Genomic DNA, 22,986 nt, shown 5'->3' on the forward strand with positions numbered 1-22,986 from the left:
ATGGCAACCTGGAACAGACAACAAGGAAAGCTGCAACAGCCAAATACCTCCAACGAGTAAGGCAAGTCCTGAGAAGACAGCTCAATGGCAAGAACAAGACCCGGACAATGAACAGTTACACACTGCCAGTCATCAGATAGCCTGCAGAAATAATAAGATGTTCAAAGGAAAAGATACAGACCACAGATGTTAAGACATGAAAGCTCCCCAACATACATGGAGGGTTCCATCCCAAATCCACCCTGAGACTGTTTGCTAGCCGCACGAAGGAGGCCGAGGACTAGTGAGCGTGGAAGCCACTATCCAGCAAGAAACATCCAAGATGCATGAATATGTCAAACTCAAGGCCCCAACTGACAGTGTGCTCAGTGAATGTCTCAGACAATGGAAAGCAGAGGATGCTGATATTGAGCCTAGTTTTGTGTTAATGCATTTATGTATTTCAAGTTTTGTGCATCTTGTGCAAGAGGGAAATTTCTTTTGGCTAGCAAACAGGTGCATGTAGCACACAAAAACAGCCATTTAACATTTTCATTTTGATTTTGTAGGGAGCCAGATGTGCCTCTGCCGGCGGAAACAAATTGTAATTTTTGGTTTTATTCCTGTCCCAGGCATGTGTATTTAATTTATACATGCAGAGCATTAATTTTATAGTTCACCTTCATAATTCTCCATGTTTTATCTATTACGTTTTTTTGTTCAAACAAAGTTGAATATATTAGTTATTAAAGTTGACTAAATTTAATTTCTGGGGAAAAAAAAGTTTAATTAATAACTGTAATGTTATGATTCTTGACTCCTGCCCTCGTAGAGCACAGAGAGCTGCAGAGGGGAGCCAGATGTGCCACTGTCAGTGGAAACAAATTGTACGTTTTGTGGTACGCTAGGTTCACACTGGTGCGGCATCTGCTGTCTCCTGAGATTCACATCAGACACACATTTTTCCGCGATGGCTTACAGGCGCAACAGATTTTTTACGAGCCCATGTTTCTGCTAAGAAGAAGCGAGTTTGGCCTACACTTCTTCAATGTGTCTATACCCAGCGGCTCCATCGCTCTGGAGTCGGCCCATTACACTTATTTGTGTGTGCGTGTGTGTGTTGTTATTGTATGTTTATTTTCATCTCTACAGTCTGTTTAGATATATAAAAACATGATTGCATTTGTCAATCATGATGTTTTATTGTGAAAAGTTGGTTATATTTTGAAAACAAACCAGATTTTCTCATGTATCTTGATTCAACTTCCTGCCAGAATTGATGCTGATCGCTTGCAGCCCGCGCAGACCAGACCAGGTGCTGAAACAATCCGCTGCACGATGCGCCGCTCCGCACCTGGTGTGAACCACGCCATAGCTTCACAAAGCCGCCAAATGGAAGAGGCCTCCGCGACACAGCGCTCCTGCGTCCAGTGTGAACCAGGTGTTGAGCCTGTCACAGGCCAGAGTAAAGCTGTAAACTCTACCTGGTACCGTGAGTCCACTTCCATTACACATACCCAATGCATGGTTGTGATGGAGATCCGTGTTCTAAACGGGTCGGATGTGCCAAAATATTGATATAGTGACAAATGGCGATATTTAGTCCTGTGATTGATTCTCGATGGGTTGTCATGTATCGATCTTTTATTTTGGTTTAAAGAGACTAAAATATTATTTTCGTCATCCTTTGGAGGTAGCTAGGGGGCGCACGTTGTCAGACTGGCTGTCGGAAGCACCGATGTGTCTTGCAGCCACTTGAATTATTTAATTTTGTTATGTTTACAACAATTTTACATAGTGGCACTGCACATTAAAAACAGAAGTCTTACTGTAACTCTTAAAGAGTTAATTTTAACTCTGAGCCAGTGAACATATGATCCTGACCTGAGCAGTGTTAAAGTGACAATGAACATATGGTTGAATTTTCAGAGTTAAATTAACTCTTATGGGTGTTAATAATTGACTCTATTTGTACCACTTTAACATTAAACAGTGTTGAATAGTTTTTATACTATGACATTATGCTAATCACAATTAACTCTCAACTTAAGTCATTATAGATTTTTTTTCCTAACCCCTGTCATGAAAATAATAAAAGCACAAAGAATGAATGCTCATTTTCAATGGAATTTATTGAACAGGTGCATTGTGGGATTTTACTTGCTCAAAAAAAAAAAAAAAAGAAAAGTTGTCCATGAGGTTCACCTGCTGTGCCAGGTACCCCATTTCACAACAGAAGATCACATTGCTCATTTAGAATGACATGCAACAGTAACAGTGGAGTTTAGATTAGATTAGATTAGATTCAACTTTATTGTCATTACACATGTACAAGTACAGGGCAACGAAATGCAGTTTGGCATCCAACCAGAAGTGCAATAGGCAGTAAGAGCAAGTGGTATAAATATTATAAATAAGTATGGTACAGGTTATTATACAGTATATGGGAAGTATTTACAGATCACTAAAAAAACTGAGCAAGATATACATAATGACTGAGGTACTTTGAACATATTATACAGATACAGATAAGATACAGATTGTGTAACTGCACATTTTTTGCCATCAAAAAAGTCCAAGTAAACAGCAGGGTGACGGGGCATCTCTGCCAGCAAACAGTCGATGTCCTTTCAGTGCCCCTTCCGCCAATTTTAACCGCACCATAGACATGTAGGGCCGCTGGTGGGAGGGTGACGGGGCATCTCTGCGAGAAATCAGGAGATGCCCTGTTAAGGCCTTCTCACCAATTTTAACCGCACCCCTTTAGTACACACACCTCTAACACCACAAACATACACTCTAACAAGCAAACACGCACACATCACACAAGGAAGGTGGGACCTTCGACCTTCTGTCCCCTACCCCATCCCTGGGGGGGGAACCTCGGTCTGGTGGTCTAGTCTCTTGGGTGCCGGTCTCTTGGGCCCGGCAGTCTCCTCCCCACGCCGGGAGTGGGATCCCCGAGATTTAAGATCTAGCAGGGGATCAATCTACATCGGAGCCGGGGGGTGTCCAGGTCTCGGTGGTGCGGAGTCCGGTCCCCGCTTTCGAGAACTAGTCCTCTCCTTAACTCCATCAGTGGGTGTGGCTGGTCGGGCCTTGTTTACATCACTCCTTGGGGCCTCCGTTTCTCTTGGGTGTGCCTCTTCTCGGCGGGGGTGGGCGGCCCCTTTCTTGCTACCCCCTGGACCTCCCGCAGCGGGGGCGGGCGGTTGTCTGGTGCATATGGGTGGGTTTCCCTTGGGGGGACCTGACCCGTACCTGGGGTGGGGCGGGGAGATGCTCGGCACTGCTGGGTGGTGGTGGGCTGCTCTTCTGGGGTTGGGGGGCTCTCTGGGGGTGGGGCCTCACGTTGGCCCTCCTGCCTCCTGACACTAGAGGCTCTCAGCCCGCATGTTTTCTTAACTGTTGGACAGGACAGGTTAAAGAAAAAAAAAGGGAAGATAAAGCTTTTTAATGGTCTCCCTAAAGCTCTGATTCTCTGCTGCCAACTTCTGCACCTGCTGCTGTCTGAACTCCAGAGACTCCCGCAGGCCCTGGAACTCTCTATGAAGGATCTCCAGCAGGTTGAGGTGTCCATCAGTCTAGAGAGCTTCTTATCTATGGAATCTAAGGCGTTGCTGATTCCACTGCCTGGAGGGGAGACGGCCCCGGGAGAATTTTCAGGACGATTGCGTTTGGAGGAAGGACGGGTGGCGTTTGTCTTCCCCATAACTACGGTATTGCAGCAGTCGTCAATATAGTTCACAAGGTCCTCTAGGCTGTCAAAAGCTTATTAATCTTTTTCAAATATAGTTAATTGAATGGTAATATTTTATATGGTGGCAATATGAAAAATCCCAAAGTGTTTGTTTAGCTATTTATGTGCCGCCAGGTTGACTCACCACACTCGTCTTGTCGGATCTCGTGATGCCACACCATGCTCCTCCCATTTAAAAAATATTTGAATAAGGAAGAACGTGCTAAGAAAAATGCATCAGAGAAAGAATGGTTATTCTGACAAATAAAATGATTCATTGTCTATGGAAGTCTTTAGGACTTTGGCCTTCTTACAACCAGCGGGGTACTTCCGATGTGGAACACAAGAGGGAAGAGGTTAAGAATTCCATTGATATACAGTCATTGGAGTGATCCCTCGCCCCTGGCGGTCCAAATAGGAAGTAGCCGCTGGCCAAAATCCCATAGCCTTATAGAGAAATTAAAAAAGCTATTTCTCATTTATTCTATTTGCCAGAAAACACATTCTTGCTATGACACGTTTTCCTTAACATCTTTGTGCTGATCCACATTTCTTTTTCAGGATACTTTTTTCTGTATTGCAAGTGGTTTAAGTAAACTGAGCAATCAGAGGATTCATTAAAAGCATCAGGTGCCCACTGGCCCATATCTTGATCACTTGATTGACAGGTTCTCCATACTGCGCATTCCGTGGAAGGGGTGTGGACTTCCAACAAGCTCACTCATGATTGGTGACAGTAGTTGCCATAGAAACGTCGACTCAGGCCAAGTCTGGCTCCAATATGCCAATGTCCGTATGACGGAAAAATGATGGATGAAATGGCTGCATTTCCCTGGAGCCGGTTAATGTCACACTCGCTCTGTCCAATTCTCTTCAATCAATAGAGTTAGGTGGGAACATTTGAATTTCTATGTGCTTTTTGGAAGTTTTGATTGGCCAGTCAAAGGGGGTGGGGGGTGCAGTAAGGCACACTACGGCCCGATCCGAATACTCCCCTTCTCCCGCCCCCTTAGCCCTCCCCTTGATTTGGAGTGGTAGTCGAGGTCGTGTCCGGATTATACTACAAACAGAGGGGTCCAAAGTCCGCTATCGCGAGAGCAAACCGCGTCGCGTGAAGAAGCGCTTTTCTTCACTTCGCCGCGCTCTGAACCTCACGTCATTGAACGGAAGTCACGTCTGAAATATTAGACACTATTTTTTCACCCCCCTCCGTTTGGAGCACGGAGGGATCAACGAAGGGGGAGGGCTAAGGGAGAGGGAGAAGGGGAGTATTCGGATCGGGCCTTCCTTTCCTCTCATGGACTAAATATTCATCTAATTTCCAGTCACTCTTAGTTTCTCCTAGCAGTATCAAAATTTGGTAAAGATCAGTTAGTGGTTGCAAACTAATATTATAGCTTAGCAAGGATCTAAAATGTTCTAAAAAAGATGCACTTAATTGTTGTTTATATCAGGTTCTTGTATAGGTGATTGTCTTTCTGCAGGTCTGATTGATGTGAGAGTATGTAATACATGTCACCAGCGATTGGGTTAAGGTTAAAATCTTACTTTTCTGTTAAAAAAATGTAATGTTTTACTCACACTCAAGCCAAACACAAGAGACATACATGATCCAACTTTATATATATATAATACATTTTATTTATTGGATCTCTGTTTTATCTTACAGTTGATTCTAAGTCATATAAAATAAAAACAAGTTCAGTCAATAAACCAAAGAACACATGATTGTCACTTACAGTAAATCACAGAAAAAGCAAGTACTGCAAATAAATAATTTACAGGAATATGTACAGTATGCATAACACTAATTTGATGGAGGTGCAAATAAAGCTTTGGATCATTGTACAGAAAACACTGTGAGCTGTCCTCAAAATGATGGAAGCCATTGAAAGTAATACCTTTTTCAGACAATAATGCTTAAATATTCTGCAAAAATGACTATATAGTACAGAGCACAAAAAAATCGGATATCAAACTAGAAAAGTGATAACGGGTTGTACAAAGTGTCACAATCTATTAAAAGATGAAGAATGTTTAATGCTTGCTGCCTATTGAAGTACCAGGCCATAAGTAGAGGACAAGTATTTGAGATAACAAGAGAGGAAAATCCAGGGAGGAGGAGAAAGTAAATACTGTTTTGTAATAATTCTGGCTACCCTCACCAGAAGAGACAGAAATAGGCTGTTACATGAGAAAAAAGAACAGTTTAACTTTCCAGTCTGCACTGTGTAGTAGGAGAGGTGGTCAGATGTGCGCAATGTATGAATGTACTCACTCCAGTGAGGTCAATAATACAAACTTGTGAATCCCAATTCTCACATTGAAGATGATTAATCTTGAATGTCATCAAACTGGTCTTTTCTTCAGCAGGTCCGAACTAGCCAGAGTTCAAATATTCCAGTGCTACTTCGTAGCAAAACTTGTATTGTTCCTGGGAAAAAAATACACATATTAAAAACTAACAGACAGAGATACATGAAGGTTTTAAGATTCTAACCATTTAGCCTTAAATGCCACAAAACATAAACTATGCATATTACCAACATTTCAAAAGGAGCTAAAAATTAAAAAATGCAGTACATAAACAATAGATAAATTACAAAATATTTAGATTTTCTGCCATTTTGGATGTTTTAGACACATTCTTTGAGCTCCCTTTTTTATCACATTGAACTAATATTTACAGAATTTGTTATTTAAACAGGGCTGCACGGTGGCGCAGTGGTTAGCGCTCTTGCCTCACAGCGAGAAGGCCCCGGTTCGACTCCCGGCTGGGACCTTTCTGTGTGGAGTTTGCATGTTCTCCCCGTGCATGCGTGGGTTTTCACCGGGGACTCCGGCTTCCTCCCACCGTCCAAAAACATGCTTCATAGGTTCATTGGTGACTCTAAATTGCCCCTAGGTGTGAATGTGAGAGTGGATGTGTGTGTGAATGAGGCCCTGAGACAGACTGGCGACCTGTCCAGGGTGTACCCCGCCTTCGCCCGTCAGTGGCTGGGATAGGCTCCAGCACCCCCGCGACCCCGAAAGGGACGAAGTGGTCAGGAAGATGAATGTTATTTAAACATATATATTTGCCATGAATTAAATGATACCCCTTTTTGGAAAAGACAAAATCCAAAATTGAAGGATGTCATCGTCAACTTTACAATTGTTCTGTCCAACAGCTGAGCAAACAGTTTAGAGCTGAAGGCCTCTTGTGTTGGTCAGATTTTACTGCTAAAATATGGGGTGAGTATATTTGTAAAAAACTCTGTCTGTACTTAAGGCTAAACGTATTTATAGTGATTTTCATTAAAGGCCTTTTTTGTTGCTCTTTTTTGGATGGAAATGGAGAGGGAAAACGAGAGAGGGGTGTTAGAGGTGGGGGTTAAGAGCACAAAAGAAAGGGGGAGGGGTTAATTAAATTGTAGGATTATCATAAAAGTGGAGTGGGGGGGGGGGTATAATCATAATGCAACAAACTGATGGAGATTTTGCTCATCATTGCTGTCAGGTTTAAATGTTACTCTAAAGGGACGGGCATGTCCACAAACACTCGAATGTTATAAACATTCCTGTTGGCTCCAGAAATGTTCACAAACAAACATGTCAACAGGTACTTAATACAACTACAGCTCACATACACAAGCTCATGCATGCATACAACCTGACCAGATTTTAAAGATTCTGTCATAACTCATTAATAAAAGACTAATTCATAATTGAATGATTAATTGGAGATACAAGTTTCATAAGAACCACTAAAAGAATGAGATTCAATGTGCAGGTTACCTAAGGAGTCATAAATTATTAAGTAAATAAATACGATTTTCCGACTGAGGATGTTCAATTATACCTCATGATGTGTGTGTAGACAGGCCCCGCCCATTCTAGTTTACTATTTAGACCTGGATGTTTTATGATGTTGTTTCCCTCTGTTGCTATCTTCTATTTTCTCTAAACCACCCCCTTTTACCCCCCCCCTTCTTTTCTGTCCGGTCCAATAAAATAAAACATAATCAATATAAATAAAGTTTAGCATTAAATACAACAGGGGTTTATACTCAATAAATCCCTGTTGTGACAGTAAAATCTGCCCAACACAAGAAGCTCTCAGCCCACATCTGTTGGACAGGACAAGTTTAAAAAAATAATAAATTATACCTCATGATTTACAGACTGTGAAATGGGTGATTTTCTAAAACCTGTTTCTGATTTAACAGGACAGAGAGTAAACCTATCATTAAAATTACATTTAAGTTAATAACTGACTCCTATTTCATAAAAAAAGAAAAGAAAAATAAGATTAAGGTGCATTATCTGGCACTCTGAGTTTAAAACAAGAGCCAAGAGCTTTAGGCACTAAAAATGTCCTAAGTTTTAGTATTGTTTCAATAGTGTTACTGTCACCACATGAGTAGCCAATATAAAAAAAATGTTTTTTTTCTTAGAGCAAACGACTTAACAATTCAGAAACAAAGACTTTTCTTCTGAAACAATAAATAAAAGAATTAGTCTATCATTGCACCAATTCACCAGCTTCACATGAAGATCGAGATGCTTCTTACTATTAGGACATGTTTTAAACCACTTAAAAATACAATATGGAATGGGCTGACTGAGTCTGCTTTCAGTTTTTACTACAAGAAATGTGCAACACTTCAGAGTAATAAATGTAGTTAGCTACAGAAAAAGCAGAATTTCAAGGTGGTTTCATGGGATATCAACAGAACAAAGGGCATCAAAGAAAGTGTTGTACAAATTGCCAAAAAGCTGATCAGTGATTATTTAGTTGTAATTACCAGCAATTAATCACCCGCTATTTACTATTTCCGATTTGAATTTCCAAACCCAGCATTGAGACATTTTTTAAAATCACATCTGTCAGAGTAAAATCTAAAAAACGCACTGTTAGTACATTTTACCATCAAAAACTTAAAAACAAGTGTGAGCTGTGTGAGCCCGTTTTCCACTCTCAAACATTAGGAGTAATAAAAAAAAAAAGAAAACAAATATTTGGGGTTGTCGTGTAACTTATTATCATGAACAAAAGTGGAAAGTGTTCTTGTGTTCTTATTTTTATGTATTTTAGTGACTCAGAGTGGTTGGATTTTTGTTGTGAATATCTAGTTTTTGAGACTCCAATAGAACAAAAGGTTTGCAGTTTTTAACGTGTTCTTACAGTGTGTTCTCTGATGATGGAGGACAAATATAAATCATTTAAACTTAAACTGTGTTTCTGAATATTTCTTTATTTAAATTGGGATCAATCAGGAACAGAAGGGGAAATGCTGTTTGAAAAACTTCTCAGTTGTAATGTAGGAACTACAATGGGCGGGCCTAAGTCTCCATGCTCTGATGCTCTTACAGACAAAAGGATCCATGAAAGTCTTTGTTTTCCTAGTCTGAGCTGGAATCTGGATGCATAATGTATGGCTTCATAGAAATGATGCAGCTCGCCATTTTTGTTATGCTGCTAATGTTAGCTTGGTCGTGTGAGGAGCTGTAAGCTAATGGGAGATAACGTCAACAAAGGGTTGATGTGACATCAGTTGAGCCTTACTTCCTGTCAACATTGCTGCCCACAATTAAGAGAGGAATTTCTGATAAACTACTTCTAGAGGAATTTTTATGTTGTCTAAAAGCAGTACAACAATAATCAAAAGACAAATGGAAACGCTTTTAAAGCAGGTCAAAATATGATTGGAGAGATGAGTGTTAATACAAAATTAAAAACTAAATAAAATTCCCTCATCACCTGTGAATCCTCCAAAAAGTGCTTGGGGATTTAATTTTTCTAATTTGGTGCTACGCCAGCAGTAAAATTCTTCCCCAAAACATATATTGATTCATAAAAGAAATGATTTATGGTTTCTTCATGATATCTCAAAAAGCAGTTGTTTTCCTGCCTCTCCTGTTATTTCATTGTCTTTATGTCAGATTCGAACACTAAATACAGGACAAGTGTGAAATACATTACCTGTTATAGGAAAGTTAGGTTACATAATGTTAACAATGTAAAAAAATGAAGCATTACATAATTAGCATACAGTAAGAAAACTAAAGGGACGCCATTAACCCAGTTTGCATAGGATGAGCACTCTGCCATGAAGCATAGCTCTGTGCCGCCTCAGCTTGTAGCGCTGTAATTAATTACATTCACACACCAACGGTGGCTCCACTGCCAAACACTGGCGTCAACTTTCCACCAGAGGCAAGGTGGGGTTAAGTGTCTTGCCCAGAGACACCTTGACACATGGGCGTGTGAGGCGGTAATGAGCCCCCAATCTTCTGATCAGAAGTCGATCACCGTACCGCTCCACAGCCCTCCCATCATTATGGTTTGGAGGACAAAAATGATTAAAAGTCAATACATATAGATTGTAATTATAGAAAAGGTTAGTGGACACATTTTAATTGTATTATTAGTTCCTCACAATGGCGAGAATGATCACAGGTGAAGAACTGGCTCACCTTTCTCCACTCTTGACTGAATCTTTTTGGTTAAAATGTATTTTAACCAGAACCCCCCCCCCCAAAAAAAAAAAAAAAAAAAAAAATTATGCCCACCCACCCAAAGCAATTTTGCCAAAAAATGTAGAATAAAAACCGCTCACTTGGGCGGGAAGCTGCCCGATCAGGAACAACGTGATCAAATTGAGAACACCTCCCAGAACACCAGCATCTTCCTAAATAGACCTAAATGTGATCACTACCTGAAAATATTGAATTTTCAATAATTTACAATATATAATGCTAACTTAAAAATACATTAATAAAAATTGAGAGAATTTATTTAAAAAATCGTAAACTGAGCCAGGTTGCTCCTCACCAGTAGGTCCACCATGTTAGGTTTGTTATTTCTCAGTGTTTTGACAGCATGGAAAACATCCACCGAGCGCTGGTGCTGCAGCATTTCACACACAATGCTGATGGCACAGAAGGTCCCACTGCGGCCACCCCCATTTCTGCAGATGATAGACACAGGAGTACGACAAAAGACACATTAAACTCAACTGACAGACAAGTGTGTCTTTTTTCAGAAAAGTATCCATAAGTAACATTCAGGGAGACTTGTGCTGCAATGACGACTTATTGTCAGTAGATGGAGGTGTTTCATTTCCACCACCACCCCTGACTGAAATCCCTGCTGGACTAAAGCTGAGCAAACATACAGGCAGTGCACCACAGTGCGGCCCTCTCCGCCGTCATACTCCTCCTGCCACTTGTCCACTTGTCGAATGAGTTTCAAGAAGGAGCGTTTGGACATGGGGGTGTCTCTGTACATGGGCCAGCCCAGAAACTGGAACTGCTGGACCATCCGGTAGCCATCCTGAGGCTGGGAGACAACAACAAACTGGTCATCCTGTGTTACAACACATTGCTTTTTGTTGGTGGTCATAACATGAAAGCAAAGATTTCACAAGATAATTTATAAATAGATCTGCTGCTGGAGACAAACATTTGAGCAATTCACAAAGTGGACAATGAGAATGATCAATTCATGAAAGTTGTCAGGGTAATGTGTGATGGAAATGTGTTATAATTCAGAATCCTGAGAACAATACAGCATAATGGAGAACTAGTAGTGACCACTGTGAGCAGACTGTGAAGACAAAGTGTTAATCGTTCTGTGGTGCAACAGCTCCGAGATTTGAAGTTACTAAAGGTGGTATTTCGTACTTTGGGTACACAAAAACTTGGTAGGATTTTGATCAAATTTTAAAAAAAGACAATTTGTTGACTGAAAGATGCACTATTCTTCAAAATTTTTGTAAGAAGTAAATCTGAATACGTTCAGCATTAAATATCTTTAAAAAACAATCTTCCATCCATCCATCTTCTTCATCCGGACCGGGTCGCGGGGGCAGCAGTCTAAGCAAAGATGCCCAGACTTCCCTCTCCCCGGCTACTTCCTCCAGCTCCTCTGAGGCGTTCCCAGCCAGCCGAGAAACATAGTCTCTCCAGCGTGTCCTGGGTCTAACCCGGGGCATCCGCCCAGTGGGACATGCCCGGAGCACCTCTCCAGGGAGGCGTCCAAAAACAATCTTGGATTGTAAAAAAAATATTGAAAATTAGAGAAAAAAAGTAGTTTACAAATAATTCTAAATTAGAATGCATGGTGACATGATGGTTAGGTTCTAAATTGTCCCTTAGATGTGGGCCTAGTGGGAGTAGTAAGCCACTAGGCCCCCCAGGTTCAATCAACCATAGCCCAAAAGTGGCTTGGGTAGGCTCCGGCAATCCTGTGACCCATAATGGTTTAAGGTTTGGAAAATGTTTGGATTGGGTAGAAAGATATAAAGCAGAAATCCAGATCTGAAATTAGCATTATACAAAGTAGTTGTACATTGGGTGTATTCATTGTAGTGGTGTGTTTTCTGTGTTTTAGGGGAAAAAAATGTGAGTTAACAGAAACTGATCATTTCCAATTTTCCTAATTTCTTTCACAGGTTATATTTTGTCAACAAGACTGCCGATCTTTAACTTGCCCCAGTCCCGGTTATGCTTAGGTCTGTGATTGGAATGACCGAAGAACTTGGAAAATACATGTTTTATCACCATGCAGTGAAGACAAAATGCCAAACAAAGATGAGAAGAAAGATGTTACCCTAGCTGCGTTGTAGATCCGAATGATTCTGCTGATGATGTCCTCTTCTAAGTCTGCAGAGACAAACTCCACCTGGATAGGTCCGTGACGGTGAACTCCATTTTCTGGCCAGTACTGTGGACACAACTATTAACAAAAAGAACACATAGAAAAATGTTTTTTTTCTTTGTTTGTTTCTTTCATGGTCGACCGTATAGCTTAAAAAGAGAAAGTTGATGTTAATGACATTCACTAACATGTGACTGACATTAGTGGCTTTAAATATCTGGGGTCCACCTTAGCCAGGACCTCACCTTCACAATTTTGTTGGACACCTTATTGGAACACCAAAGCAATTTTTACAGTAAGGTATCTGTACTTTTATTCAAGTATAGTTTTCAGTTATTCTTTAAAACCTTGTGGTGCTCCCTGCCACGGCTAAGTTAGAGTGGTGGGGTTGAACAAAAATGTTTCTGCTCTTTATATTGGACTCACATAGACCAGAGCAAACAAGTGCAAAACATTTTCAGCACCAGCAAAATGCAACATCACTGAAAGTCATATACAGAAGGGATTACATTTGTTTTATCTTGCAGAAAACTCAGGTGCGCTGTGGATGCTTCAGCACCACTTTTGAGGTTATTCTCATGAGTCTATCAAATTTTGTGGATTTCAATAAATGTCAAATTAAAATTGTTGATAGAGAAGATTGTGAGCTTCAACCATCAAGCCTCCTAACCATTCTTTCCCACCTGTGCTTCTTTCTTGGGTGAATGACAGGCTGACTCCAATAAGAATATTGAATGAAAGGCCTTTTCTATGCAGCCAGGCAGTCAGTGAGTCATCAAGGGAGGGGGGATTTGGGCTGGAAGAGCAGCCCAGCCTCAGACTTTGATCCTGGGGTGCAGTGACAGAGCCTTAAGCTGAGAAAGCATGAAAGTCTGTTCCCGTCGGTCTGTCTTCACTTTTACAGTATCCTATCTGCTATCTACTTCTTTTTAAGTCTACCCAGAATACATAAACTTCTGATATGTTTTTTTTTTCCTTCAGAGCGGAGACACACTTCTGACAACAAATCTACTTTATGCTGCTTGTTAGGAGTTCTCTTGAGTATAAATGTGTGTGATACCTTTGTTAGAGCTCTGGAGTCAGGCCCAGCTTACCTGAGCTGGGTCCACATCATTGAGCATTACTATGGATGTGCAGTGGTAATCCAGCACCAACCTCCAGAAGTCCTTTACTGTATTTGGGAGAGGGTGCTGGGTCACAATGAATGCAGAGGGCTGCTTGTAACTCTGGAGGAAAGTAGAAAAAAACAAAGTCCAAGAACCAAAATGAAAATTAAAACAATGAAGGTTGATTAAACTGTCAGTCTATTACACCAGGGGACCTTAAACCTTTTCTTGTAAGAGCCATATAACTTTCTTCTTCTCTGATGTGGGTTTGGTGTCAGCTTACAGAAAAGGTGTAAAAACCACAGAGGGTGACTAAATGTAAACATTTATCGCTTTGCAGAAAAAACACACATAACCAAATACTAAAAACTCTTTCTGGGATCTTAACAGAAAAAAAACAGGAAATAAATAATAATCACTTTAATGAGATAAACAATAACCAAACAAATCTCTGTGATCTCCAATGATCATCTAAATATACTATCCTCTCCAGTCATAGTCCCTTTAGAACTTTGGAGGGCTGCAGCTCTGAACACATCTCATAGTTTGCATTAAACTTCACAAATAAAAATGGGCAGCTGCGCTGTGTCCTGTAGATGTGTATTAATGAAAAAAGTCGAGTTATTTTGTCTTCTGCTGCAGCTGGGCATATATATGCATTATTTTTTGGCCACTACAAGGGCTCCTTGCTTATTATGGAAGTTACATTAAAAAAATAACGTGATCGTTTTTTGCTGCCATCATGTGTGTATTGTCTTTTTGTGAGGGACCTTAGACGTTTTTACCTTAGTGTAAAACTAAACCTACTACAGGGTGCAAAGATTAATCAAGAAATTGATTTCTACACCGTAAAAAGGTTATAGAAAATGTTCAGTATTTATTATTTTGATGTGGGAAAAAAACATTGGGCTGAACTTTATGCATGTAAAATTATATTTTTTTTGTTTGTAAACATATCAAATTTAAACTTGATTATCCTGCAAAACATTCAAGAAGTCTAGAAAACTTCACTGCACCGTTTAATACCCATGTATTAATTCTCTGGGTCATACTGGTGGAATTTTTGGCTAAATATTTCCTGGTTTGATTATTCAAAACATTCCGAATTATTATGCAATTGATATTTGTCTATAATTTATCTAAAATATTCAAGTCAGAATAATTTTAAAGTCATTAACCATTAGAAATAAAAACTTTTAAACGCACTGTTCCAAATTATTATGCACAACAGAGTTCCACAATATTTGATAGATTCTAAAGAACTGCTAATGTTTGTTATATGTGTTGCATTAGTGATAATTTACTGAAATCAACAGCTATTCCAATCAAAAACATATTTACAGGTCAAGTAACATGTGGGCTCTTGTGATACCAGAAGCTATGATCTCTGGGGCTTTTGCCCTTGGTCGGGTCTTCCTAATTGACAACCCAGACAAAGAGCGGTTCAGAACCCCTTTATGAAAAGACAAAACAAAGAATTGTGTCGCCCGGATTGGCCTCACTGGGGTTCCACCCTGGACCCAGGCCTGGGGTTGGGGTCTCCCACGGGCCCCGGTCGGGTCCAGCCCAAAGAAACGACGTGACATCACTCTCCTGTGGGCCCACCACCTGCAGGAGAGCTCAAAAGCAGCTGGTGCAATGTGGTTTGGGTGGCAGTAAAAGGCCCAGTAATGGATATTTGCTTTTGGGTCATGGGACGTCTCTGGGTGGGAAAGAGCCTGAGCTAGTGTGGGAGGTTTAGAGGTGCTGGCTAGATATAGTTCAGCTCATCTCCACACACATCTTGGGCACTGAAACTCAGTCCTTCCAGAGGGATTGGACTCTCTACCAAACTGGAGAGGCTGTGGGCTGGTGTAGGCTTACTTGTAAGGCAGGCAGATTGGTGCAGCGTCCACCGTTATGCGGTTACTGTAACAGTCTGTTGTTGTGAAGAGAGAGCCGAGACTGAAAGCAAAGCTCTAGATTTACCAGTCGATCTTTGGTCCAATACAAATGGCCATGAGCTCTGGATTATGAATGAAAGAATGAGGTCCCGGATACGGGCAAAATGATCATGCAGCAGAGGCAGCCAGTTTCAAAGATAAATCAATGGCACAGATACAAATTGAGGCAACTGAAGTCCTGCAGCGCAACTTGAGCGACATGGTGGTCTGGCAGCAAGGCTTCGGCAGCGAGGCCAGAGTTCAAATATCTAAATTTTGGCACGTTGGTGCTTTGCATCTGCCAATCAGGACTTAGCTTTGGGCCCATGATGTTTTCAGAGACTCTGTCACCAGGTAGAATACAGTACAAGCGTTTTTGTCCTGAACGTCCGTCTATTTCCTTAACCTGCTCCGGCCATGGGATAGCCAGAGCTCGTCTTAAAGGACTAGTAATGGGGTTGTGGGTCATTTTCGGTGTTAACTGTATTTCGCCTTATATTTACAATTTCCAAATGTTTTGGCGTGTTTTGAGCAAGAAATATTGAAATAAAACGGCATTTTTGCGGCCAATCCATATGCAAATTTCCTCTTCCGGGTCAAAAGCTCCGTTTTGGTCACGTTGTGCGTGTGACGTCACCAGAGTCAATATAGCAAGATGGCTTCTCCTTTGCGTGTCGGAGCTAGCGATAGCGGCGATATTTCAAGGTCCACAATTCTGTCTTCAGACTCAGATTGTGGAAACATTTGTTCTGAAAGTGACGCTGATTCAGAGGCGCCGGGTGTTTGTGGTTTGAGGACTGTAAAGCCCGATCAATTTGAGCCGGCAGCGCGTAAAGTAAGAGCTCACTATCTGGCAATGACACTGACAGTGACGCTGAGAATGCCGGTGAAACCGAAAGCTGTCAGTTTGTCAGAGCCATGCTCGAAGCTGGAAGACGTGGAGCATCTCGTGAAGCTTTATTTACAGATCGGAACCTTTTGGTGACCCTAAATCAAATCATCAATGACGCTGACTATCCGGGTCGGTAATGCAGAGTTTCATATGCAAAATAAAGAGCTTAGAGACATGTTTGCAGGACCGTCCGCCACTTTATTATTATTTATTTATTTATTCACTTATTTAATCACTTTATTCACATACCCAGAAGCTCTTTCACCACCTTACTGCATGTCTCTGATATGCGCAGAAACCAAAGGAGAATGTAAACAGTGCTCCGTACGCCCCGTTCTCCACATGAATCGTCCCGTTTCAACACACAACAACAACAGGGGATGACAACAGTCTGTCACGTTAGCTAAGTACACTGAAAATTCAGAAAACGATTCCTCTACAGATGAAAGCATCACACAGAAATGAATGAGATCTGATCTTTCACGTGGAGAAATGACTGGTGGACCGCTGCGAGTGTCGATGGTTTCATCAACGGATCTGCAGAGATCCTGCAAGCCACCATCAATGATTAATAAACTGCAAATCAAACAAAGAAACTTCCAAACATGTGCAATGTTTTAAACATTCAGTTTACCTGTTGAAATCAGAAGCTTTTCACAGTTTAGTCGGTCTGGTTCTGCTCACAGTGTTCATTCACAATAGGCTCATTTCGATTGGAAATCTTGTAAATTTACGACTTTAAAAATCATAATTTTAATATATTTTTTTTTTTGGTGGCCCTAATACTCCGTCGGACCATAACACCGATGTTTATAGAATTCAACTTTGCCGCAGCGCACACACATACATGTATCTGCAGACACCCTGGGTCCGCCTGCATTCTGCTGCTGGCGCTGTCTCACCCACATGACGTCAACGCGTCACGTGACCCAAATCGAGCCGTTTCTGAAGCAGGGCGAAATGCGAGTGTGATTTGTCGTTGATTTTGTCAAATTTTACAAAAACCTGCGTTTGTCAACGGTAATTATTTGTTATTTTTGATACATTATGGAATATATCTGGATACTTATTTTAGCTTTGTCCCAGCCCATTACTAACACTTTAATACTGTCGGGCAAAGGAGGGTTAAATTCTTGACAGATAGCCAGCTGTCGCACCAGTGGTGATTCTCTTGCTGCAGCCAGCTTGCTCGCTCGATATCCCAGCAGACAGACAGCCAAAGGGGGTGTCCGGGGCTGCTGGCTTTGCCCCCGGAGTTAGAATATACCAGCTCCCAGAATTTCTGAATGATCACATAAACTCAGATATGTAGATGTGTAACCTATGTTCTTGTATAACTCTTCACAATTAATAAACCTGATTTCTCAACATCATCCGTGTCTTCAATACATTCTAAGTGAAGTATCCGCGGTGATAGGACGCATCACTGGCGGGGGACGAGGCGGCCTACAGGAGAGAGGTGGCTTCTCTGGTGGCTTGGTGTGAGGACAACAACCTCACCCTCAACACAGACAAGACCAAGGAAATGATAGTGGACATGAGGAGAGAGAGGAGCCCTCATCAGCCGCTGTTTATCCAGGGTCTGGAAGTGGAGAGGGTGAGCAGCTTCAGATATCTGGGGGTCCACCTCACCTGGACACTGAACACCACGCAGCTGGTGAGTCCATCCTAACCAGCTGCGTAACAGTGTGGTCCGGCAGCTCTACCGTCTCAGACCGCAAACGCCTGCAGAGAGTGGTGAAGGCTGCGTCCAAGATCACCAGGACTCCTCTGCCCTCGCTGCAGAGCATCTACAGGGTCCTGAGGAGAGCTGCTTCCATCATCAGAGACCCCACCCACCCCCAACGAGGTCCGTTCACCCCCCTCCCCTCAGCCAGAGGTACAGGAGTGTGAAATGCAGGACCAGCAGACTCAGGAACTCTTTCTTTCCCTCCCATCAGACTCCTTAACAGCTGACAGGAGTCTGCAGCAGCAGACTGCACCTTTACACACCTGGATTAGTTATCATCTTTATTTTGGTAGGGGTGGGATTATATAAATTCGCTCCTTCCCTCTCCTTTTCAAGCAGTCAATCAAACTCTACTGACTTTAGTTAATTATCATGAACCAAATGTGACATAAGTGTGTTTTATTTTTGTTTTCTATTTTCCGATCAATGCATTTAATTGTTTCTGTAATGAGTTTGAAATAATTGTGTGTTTTGTCCTGTATTTTTCAATCTATGCTTGAAATAAACCGATCAATCAATCAATCAATTATATATCATTATTGGACTATTTCTCATTATTATTGCACCTTAATAACAACTGCACATGAACCCACTATCCAGTTCTGTCAGTCTCCTTTGCACAATAATATTCTCTGTAAATTTGCACAACAACTGATTTGTAAATATTTTAGTCACTTACATATGCATAGTTTATTGTTTATTTCTTATATTTTTTTGTAACTTTGCTCTTTAGTCATCCTGTAAATATCCTTTTATATTTTTATCTTTTTTACTTTTATCTCTTTATGGCATTCAGAGTGAGCTGCAAAGTAAGAATTTCATTGTACAGGGAAAGCCGTTTCTTTACTGTGCAGATGACAATAAACCCTTTGAATCTGCATCTTGAATCGTTTTCACCCCTACTCACAACGCATCCTAAAAAGGTTTTCTAAACTGACCTCCAATGTTTGACCTGAACCTTATTTTTTTGAGGCTCAATCTTAATGCAGATTACATAGGTCCAGCCCACTTATAACAGGTCCAAGGCCCCCTACTGTAACTGACCCCTTTGAAAAAGGTCACGTTGCTAATGTATACCAGAGCCAAAAACTCCATCAATTTGCAAACACTTTATGAAGGTGTATCAATTATCTTGAAATTGTAAATTTAGGCTTCGGGCATGCTGTATTATTCATTAGACAACTGCAACAATTGTAGGTCAGAATGCTGACATTTAAATTGACATGCGGTTGGACAAAATGAAAACTGAACTTACATAGACAATACTTTCCCTTTTTTTATTATTATTATTTTTGGGATGCATTAAAATGTGCTAATCCTGTTGAAAACAAGAAAAAGAACACTTGGCCAAAAAAACACAACTCAGTTAAAATTAAAGCTGAAATAATAAATGCCACCATTCAAAGCTGCTGTAAGTTTAACAAGTAGAAGGATCCTTCACATGTACTTTGACTGGAAATGCCAAATGTGAGCCAAAAGCTTAGATCAAGCATGCAGAAGTACCCAAGAGGCTTTGATCAGACATACTCGCCTGATATTGTTTGAAACTTACATCCATGAGTGCAGCATTGATGTAATTAGAGCTCTCCCCATCAATGGTGATTAGAAAGGGGAGGCAACGATCAGGAGGAAGGACATCCATGCATCGATTCTTCTCATGGTTTCGAGGCAGCAGGGCAATACTGCAGTCCTCCACCCGCAGTGTGGGAGTCACCATATTTAGAGTCTGTCAGGTTTAAAAGCAGATTGAGAACTGGGCTTCAATTGTGATCACAATAACATTTAATCAGTTGCACTAGCAGTCACTTGACTCCTCTGATGTTACTGCAATGAAGCTTGATTGATGCATGTCCAAAAAGACTGATTGGTCAAAAGAGTGAGTGGGGGGGACTATTACATATTAAAGAGAAAATATATATATTTCTAAACAAATATACAATCCTGATTGTCCCAGAGGGGTGACAAAATGTTTACTTTAAAACTTGAGATACATTTGCCTTTGTAGCAGTAAATGTTCCCTGTGCAGCACTCACCCTAAACTCCTCTTTAATAGGACTGGAGTTGGTCTGCGGGTCAAGGCGGTTCATATCGTAGTACACAGAGCGGAGCTGGCTAGCAGGGATGATGGTGTCCCCACAAAGACAGGCCTCCAAGATTGCATCATGTATGAAGACATATTGCTCCTGAAAAAACATCATCATTGTGAATCAATCAAGTGTCTTTGACCTCCCAGTTTTTCCATAAAGCTAGTGACACAATTTTGCTTTTCAATCAAAACAGCGAGAGAAAGTTTTTGCCAGTTTTGGTTAAAGAATCTAATGATGTTCTCTTGACTTTATTATATTTTTTACTAAAACCCTTTATATTATTATTATTATTTGACATCAACAGTTCAACAATTGTCTTGTAAGTATTTGTGTCGTGTTTTGTTAATTACTACTCTTTTAAAACAATAAATATATAAATTCTTTTTGATCTTTTTGTGGATCTGGACCAATTGCACCGTATGCTGCCAATCAACCAAAGTAAAAGACCTCAAAAGAGGCTCTCTGTATACTTCATGTCATGTAGGCTGAGGCAAGACATCTCTGATTTCCCCTTCTCCTGAATTCACTCGGTCAAGTGCTTGAGATGATGACACAGTTGGAATCTTGATACAAATCTATTCTGAAGTGACATTTTCTGCTGACACTTCTTGTCACTTTGAACCAAAATCCACACGTTGCACAGGGGTCACTGATTTACCGACTGGAGCAAACGTGTCTCAATTTACTGTTGGTGTGGAGACGGTGATCTGAGCAGTGGACCTACAGATGTGCGTCCTCTAACCTGGTCAGTAGGTCAGCCACTTATCAATTTTCTAGATAACATATTTCCCTAACTGAATTTATGAAAAGAATATATGTTTCTATGGGCGTAGAGACTCGGGAAATATGCCAATGAGCCAAAATGCCTGCAGGGTAAAATGTACACGTTAAAGGTCATTGAACTTCAGGAGAGTGACTGAACATTTGGGCTCCAGTTGGTCATTAAATCCAATGATGCCTGTCATTTACAGGGGGATTGCAATAAAATGATGCATTCAACCACACAATGGACCACTCCAGATGGTCAGTATTCAGAGAAGTACCTTAATATCCGTAGCAGAAAAAAAACGGTATTTCAGCCAGGAATATTTTCAAACAATAAAATGAGTAAAAACAGCAGCAATAATTCCATCTCTTATTATCAAATCCAGTGTCAGGATTTTCTTTGCAACTCTGGAAGCAAGTTTGGGTCAGCAACTTCTTAAAGATAATAATAATAACAATAATATATATATAACTGTTGCATGAAGAACCTTAAGAACAAATTGATGATGTAAATTAAGCCTATTCTGCTGCTCCAACTTAATCTTTAAATGTTATACATTCATTTTGAACCCGCAAAGGGCCTTGTGAGGAGATTGACACTAGTATGTAATAGAAGTCTGGAAATATATACATAAAAAAAAAAAAAACTTTGATTAAGCCCTTACAATGTCTCAAATGTTAACCCTAAATTATTTAGTTGTACAGTGCAGTTAGGTTTAGTTTAAATGGATTTGACCGTGTTTATGCCACATGAATAGCAAAAAATACAATGAACAGTGGTATTTTTGGACTACAAAGCTTCTAGTTTTGTGGTAAGGTGGTCAAATTGGTCAAATTGTTGAATATCTAATTTTCTTGATCAGAATATTATAAAACAAACACAATGCCTTTGAATCTGCAGCAAGCATGAAGCAAATTTGAACAACTCTCTAGCAATAAATGAATATATATATATACATACATATATATATATATATATATATATATATATATATGTATATATATATATATAGGCTCAATGAATAAAACAATGTTGCGTTAAGGAAAAGTTTACCTTTTTCAGCTTAGACACATCATGCCTCATATATTTTATTTAATTAGACTTTTAAGCATATTAGAGTTCATGGTAATCTGAGAACACAATTACAGATTTTTCTAGAAAATGTATGATTATGACAGAAAGCTCAAAATAGCAAATACAAATTGTGTTTATCAGACATGGATGTAGAATTATATTTATCATTGTTTGTCTTTTAGCATAAATAAAACACACAAGAATTCCTAAACACAAAGAGAAGTAAAATGCAAAGAAAAAAAACTGAATTGTTCCAGTAGAATTCCATTTAAATTTACTAAAGTAAAGTGGGACTCATGTTGAGAATTATTTACAGAAAACCCATCATTGTTGCCACTCCCACCCGCTCCCTCAGATCCTCTTCCTCCCTCCGACTGGTTCCTCCACGATCACGTCTCATCACAATGGGGGGTAGAGCGTTCAGCACCTCTGCCCCCCAACTTTGGAACTCCATCCTCTCTGATCTACAAAATATGGACTCACTTTCTCAATTCTCCAAACACCTGAAAACGTACCTCTTTCGCAGTGCATTAAATACCTGACACTTACCTGTAGTTTTAACTGTTGACTCACTGTTGTGTTTGTTAATTGTTGTGTTTTTATGCTTTTATTTATGTACTGTGAGGCGACCTTGAGTGCCAAGAAAGGCGCCATATAAATAAAATGTATTATTATTATTGTTATTCACCCGATTATCATGGCCAGGTCCTGACATACTGTAGTCCCACCACTCTATATTTTTCAATCAATCTAGTCCTAGAGCTGCAAAGGTCAACATGAGAAGAGTTTCACCATACCTCTGTCTGGACCATGTTGACTCTCCGGGAGCGCAGTTCCCTCACACAGTTGTAAATGTCTACTACACCCTCTCTTTCTGCCATGTCCAGCATGATGTCAATGACGATGAAGCAGCCAGTTCGACCGGCCCCGGCACTGTAGACAGACACATACATTTTTTTTGCACTGAGAAACATTAAAGATTGCAGCATATATCTCTACTAAAGGGGTTATATGTTTGGCATAGGTTTAACCAACAACTTTCCTACTT

The 22,986-nt window shown here is 40.5% G+C and overlaps 1 protein-coding gene across 1 annotated transcript in view; it reads right to left on the minus strand.

Moving 5' to 3' along the window:
• Positions 1 to 5,335: 5,335 nt before the first annotated feature.
• Positions 5,336 to 22,986, minus strand: part of LOC112139398 (receptor-type tyrosine-protein phosphatase mu) — a gene marked incomplete at its 5' end in the record, with an annotated part of 51,603 nt that continues 33,952 nt past the window's right edge. The window contains 8 exon segments of the mRNA XM_024262182.1: positions 5,336 to 6,152; positions 10,536 to 10,671; positions 10,879 to 11,042; positions 12,315 to 12,440; positions 13,457 to 13,588; positions 19,564 to 19,737; positions 20,045 to 20,194; positions 22,736 to 22,871. Of these exon segments, the coding sequence (XP_024117950.1) occupies positions 6,099 to 6,152; positions 10,536 to 10,671; positions 10,879 to 11,042; positions 12,315 to 12,440; positions 13,457 to 13,588; positions 19,564 to 19,737; positions 20,045 to 20,194; positions 22,736 to 22,871 (1,072 nt within the window).

Source organism: Oryzias melastigma, linkage group LG17, assembly GCF_002922805.2.
Source record: "Oryzias melastigma strain HK-1 linkage group LG17, ASM292280v2, whole genome shotgun sequence".
NCBI lineage: Eukaryota > Metazoa > Chordata > Actinopteri > Beloniformes > Adrianichthyidae > Oryzias > Oryzias melastigma.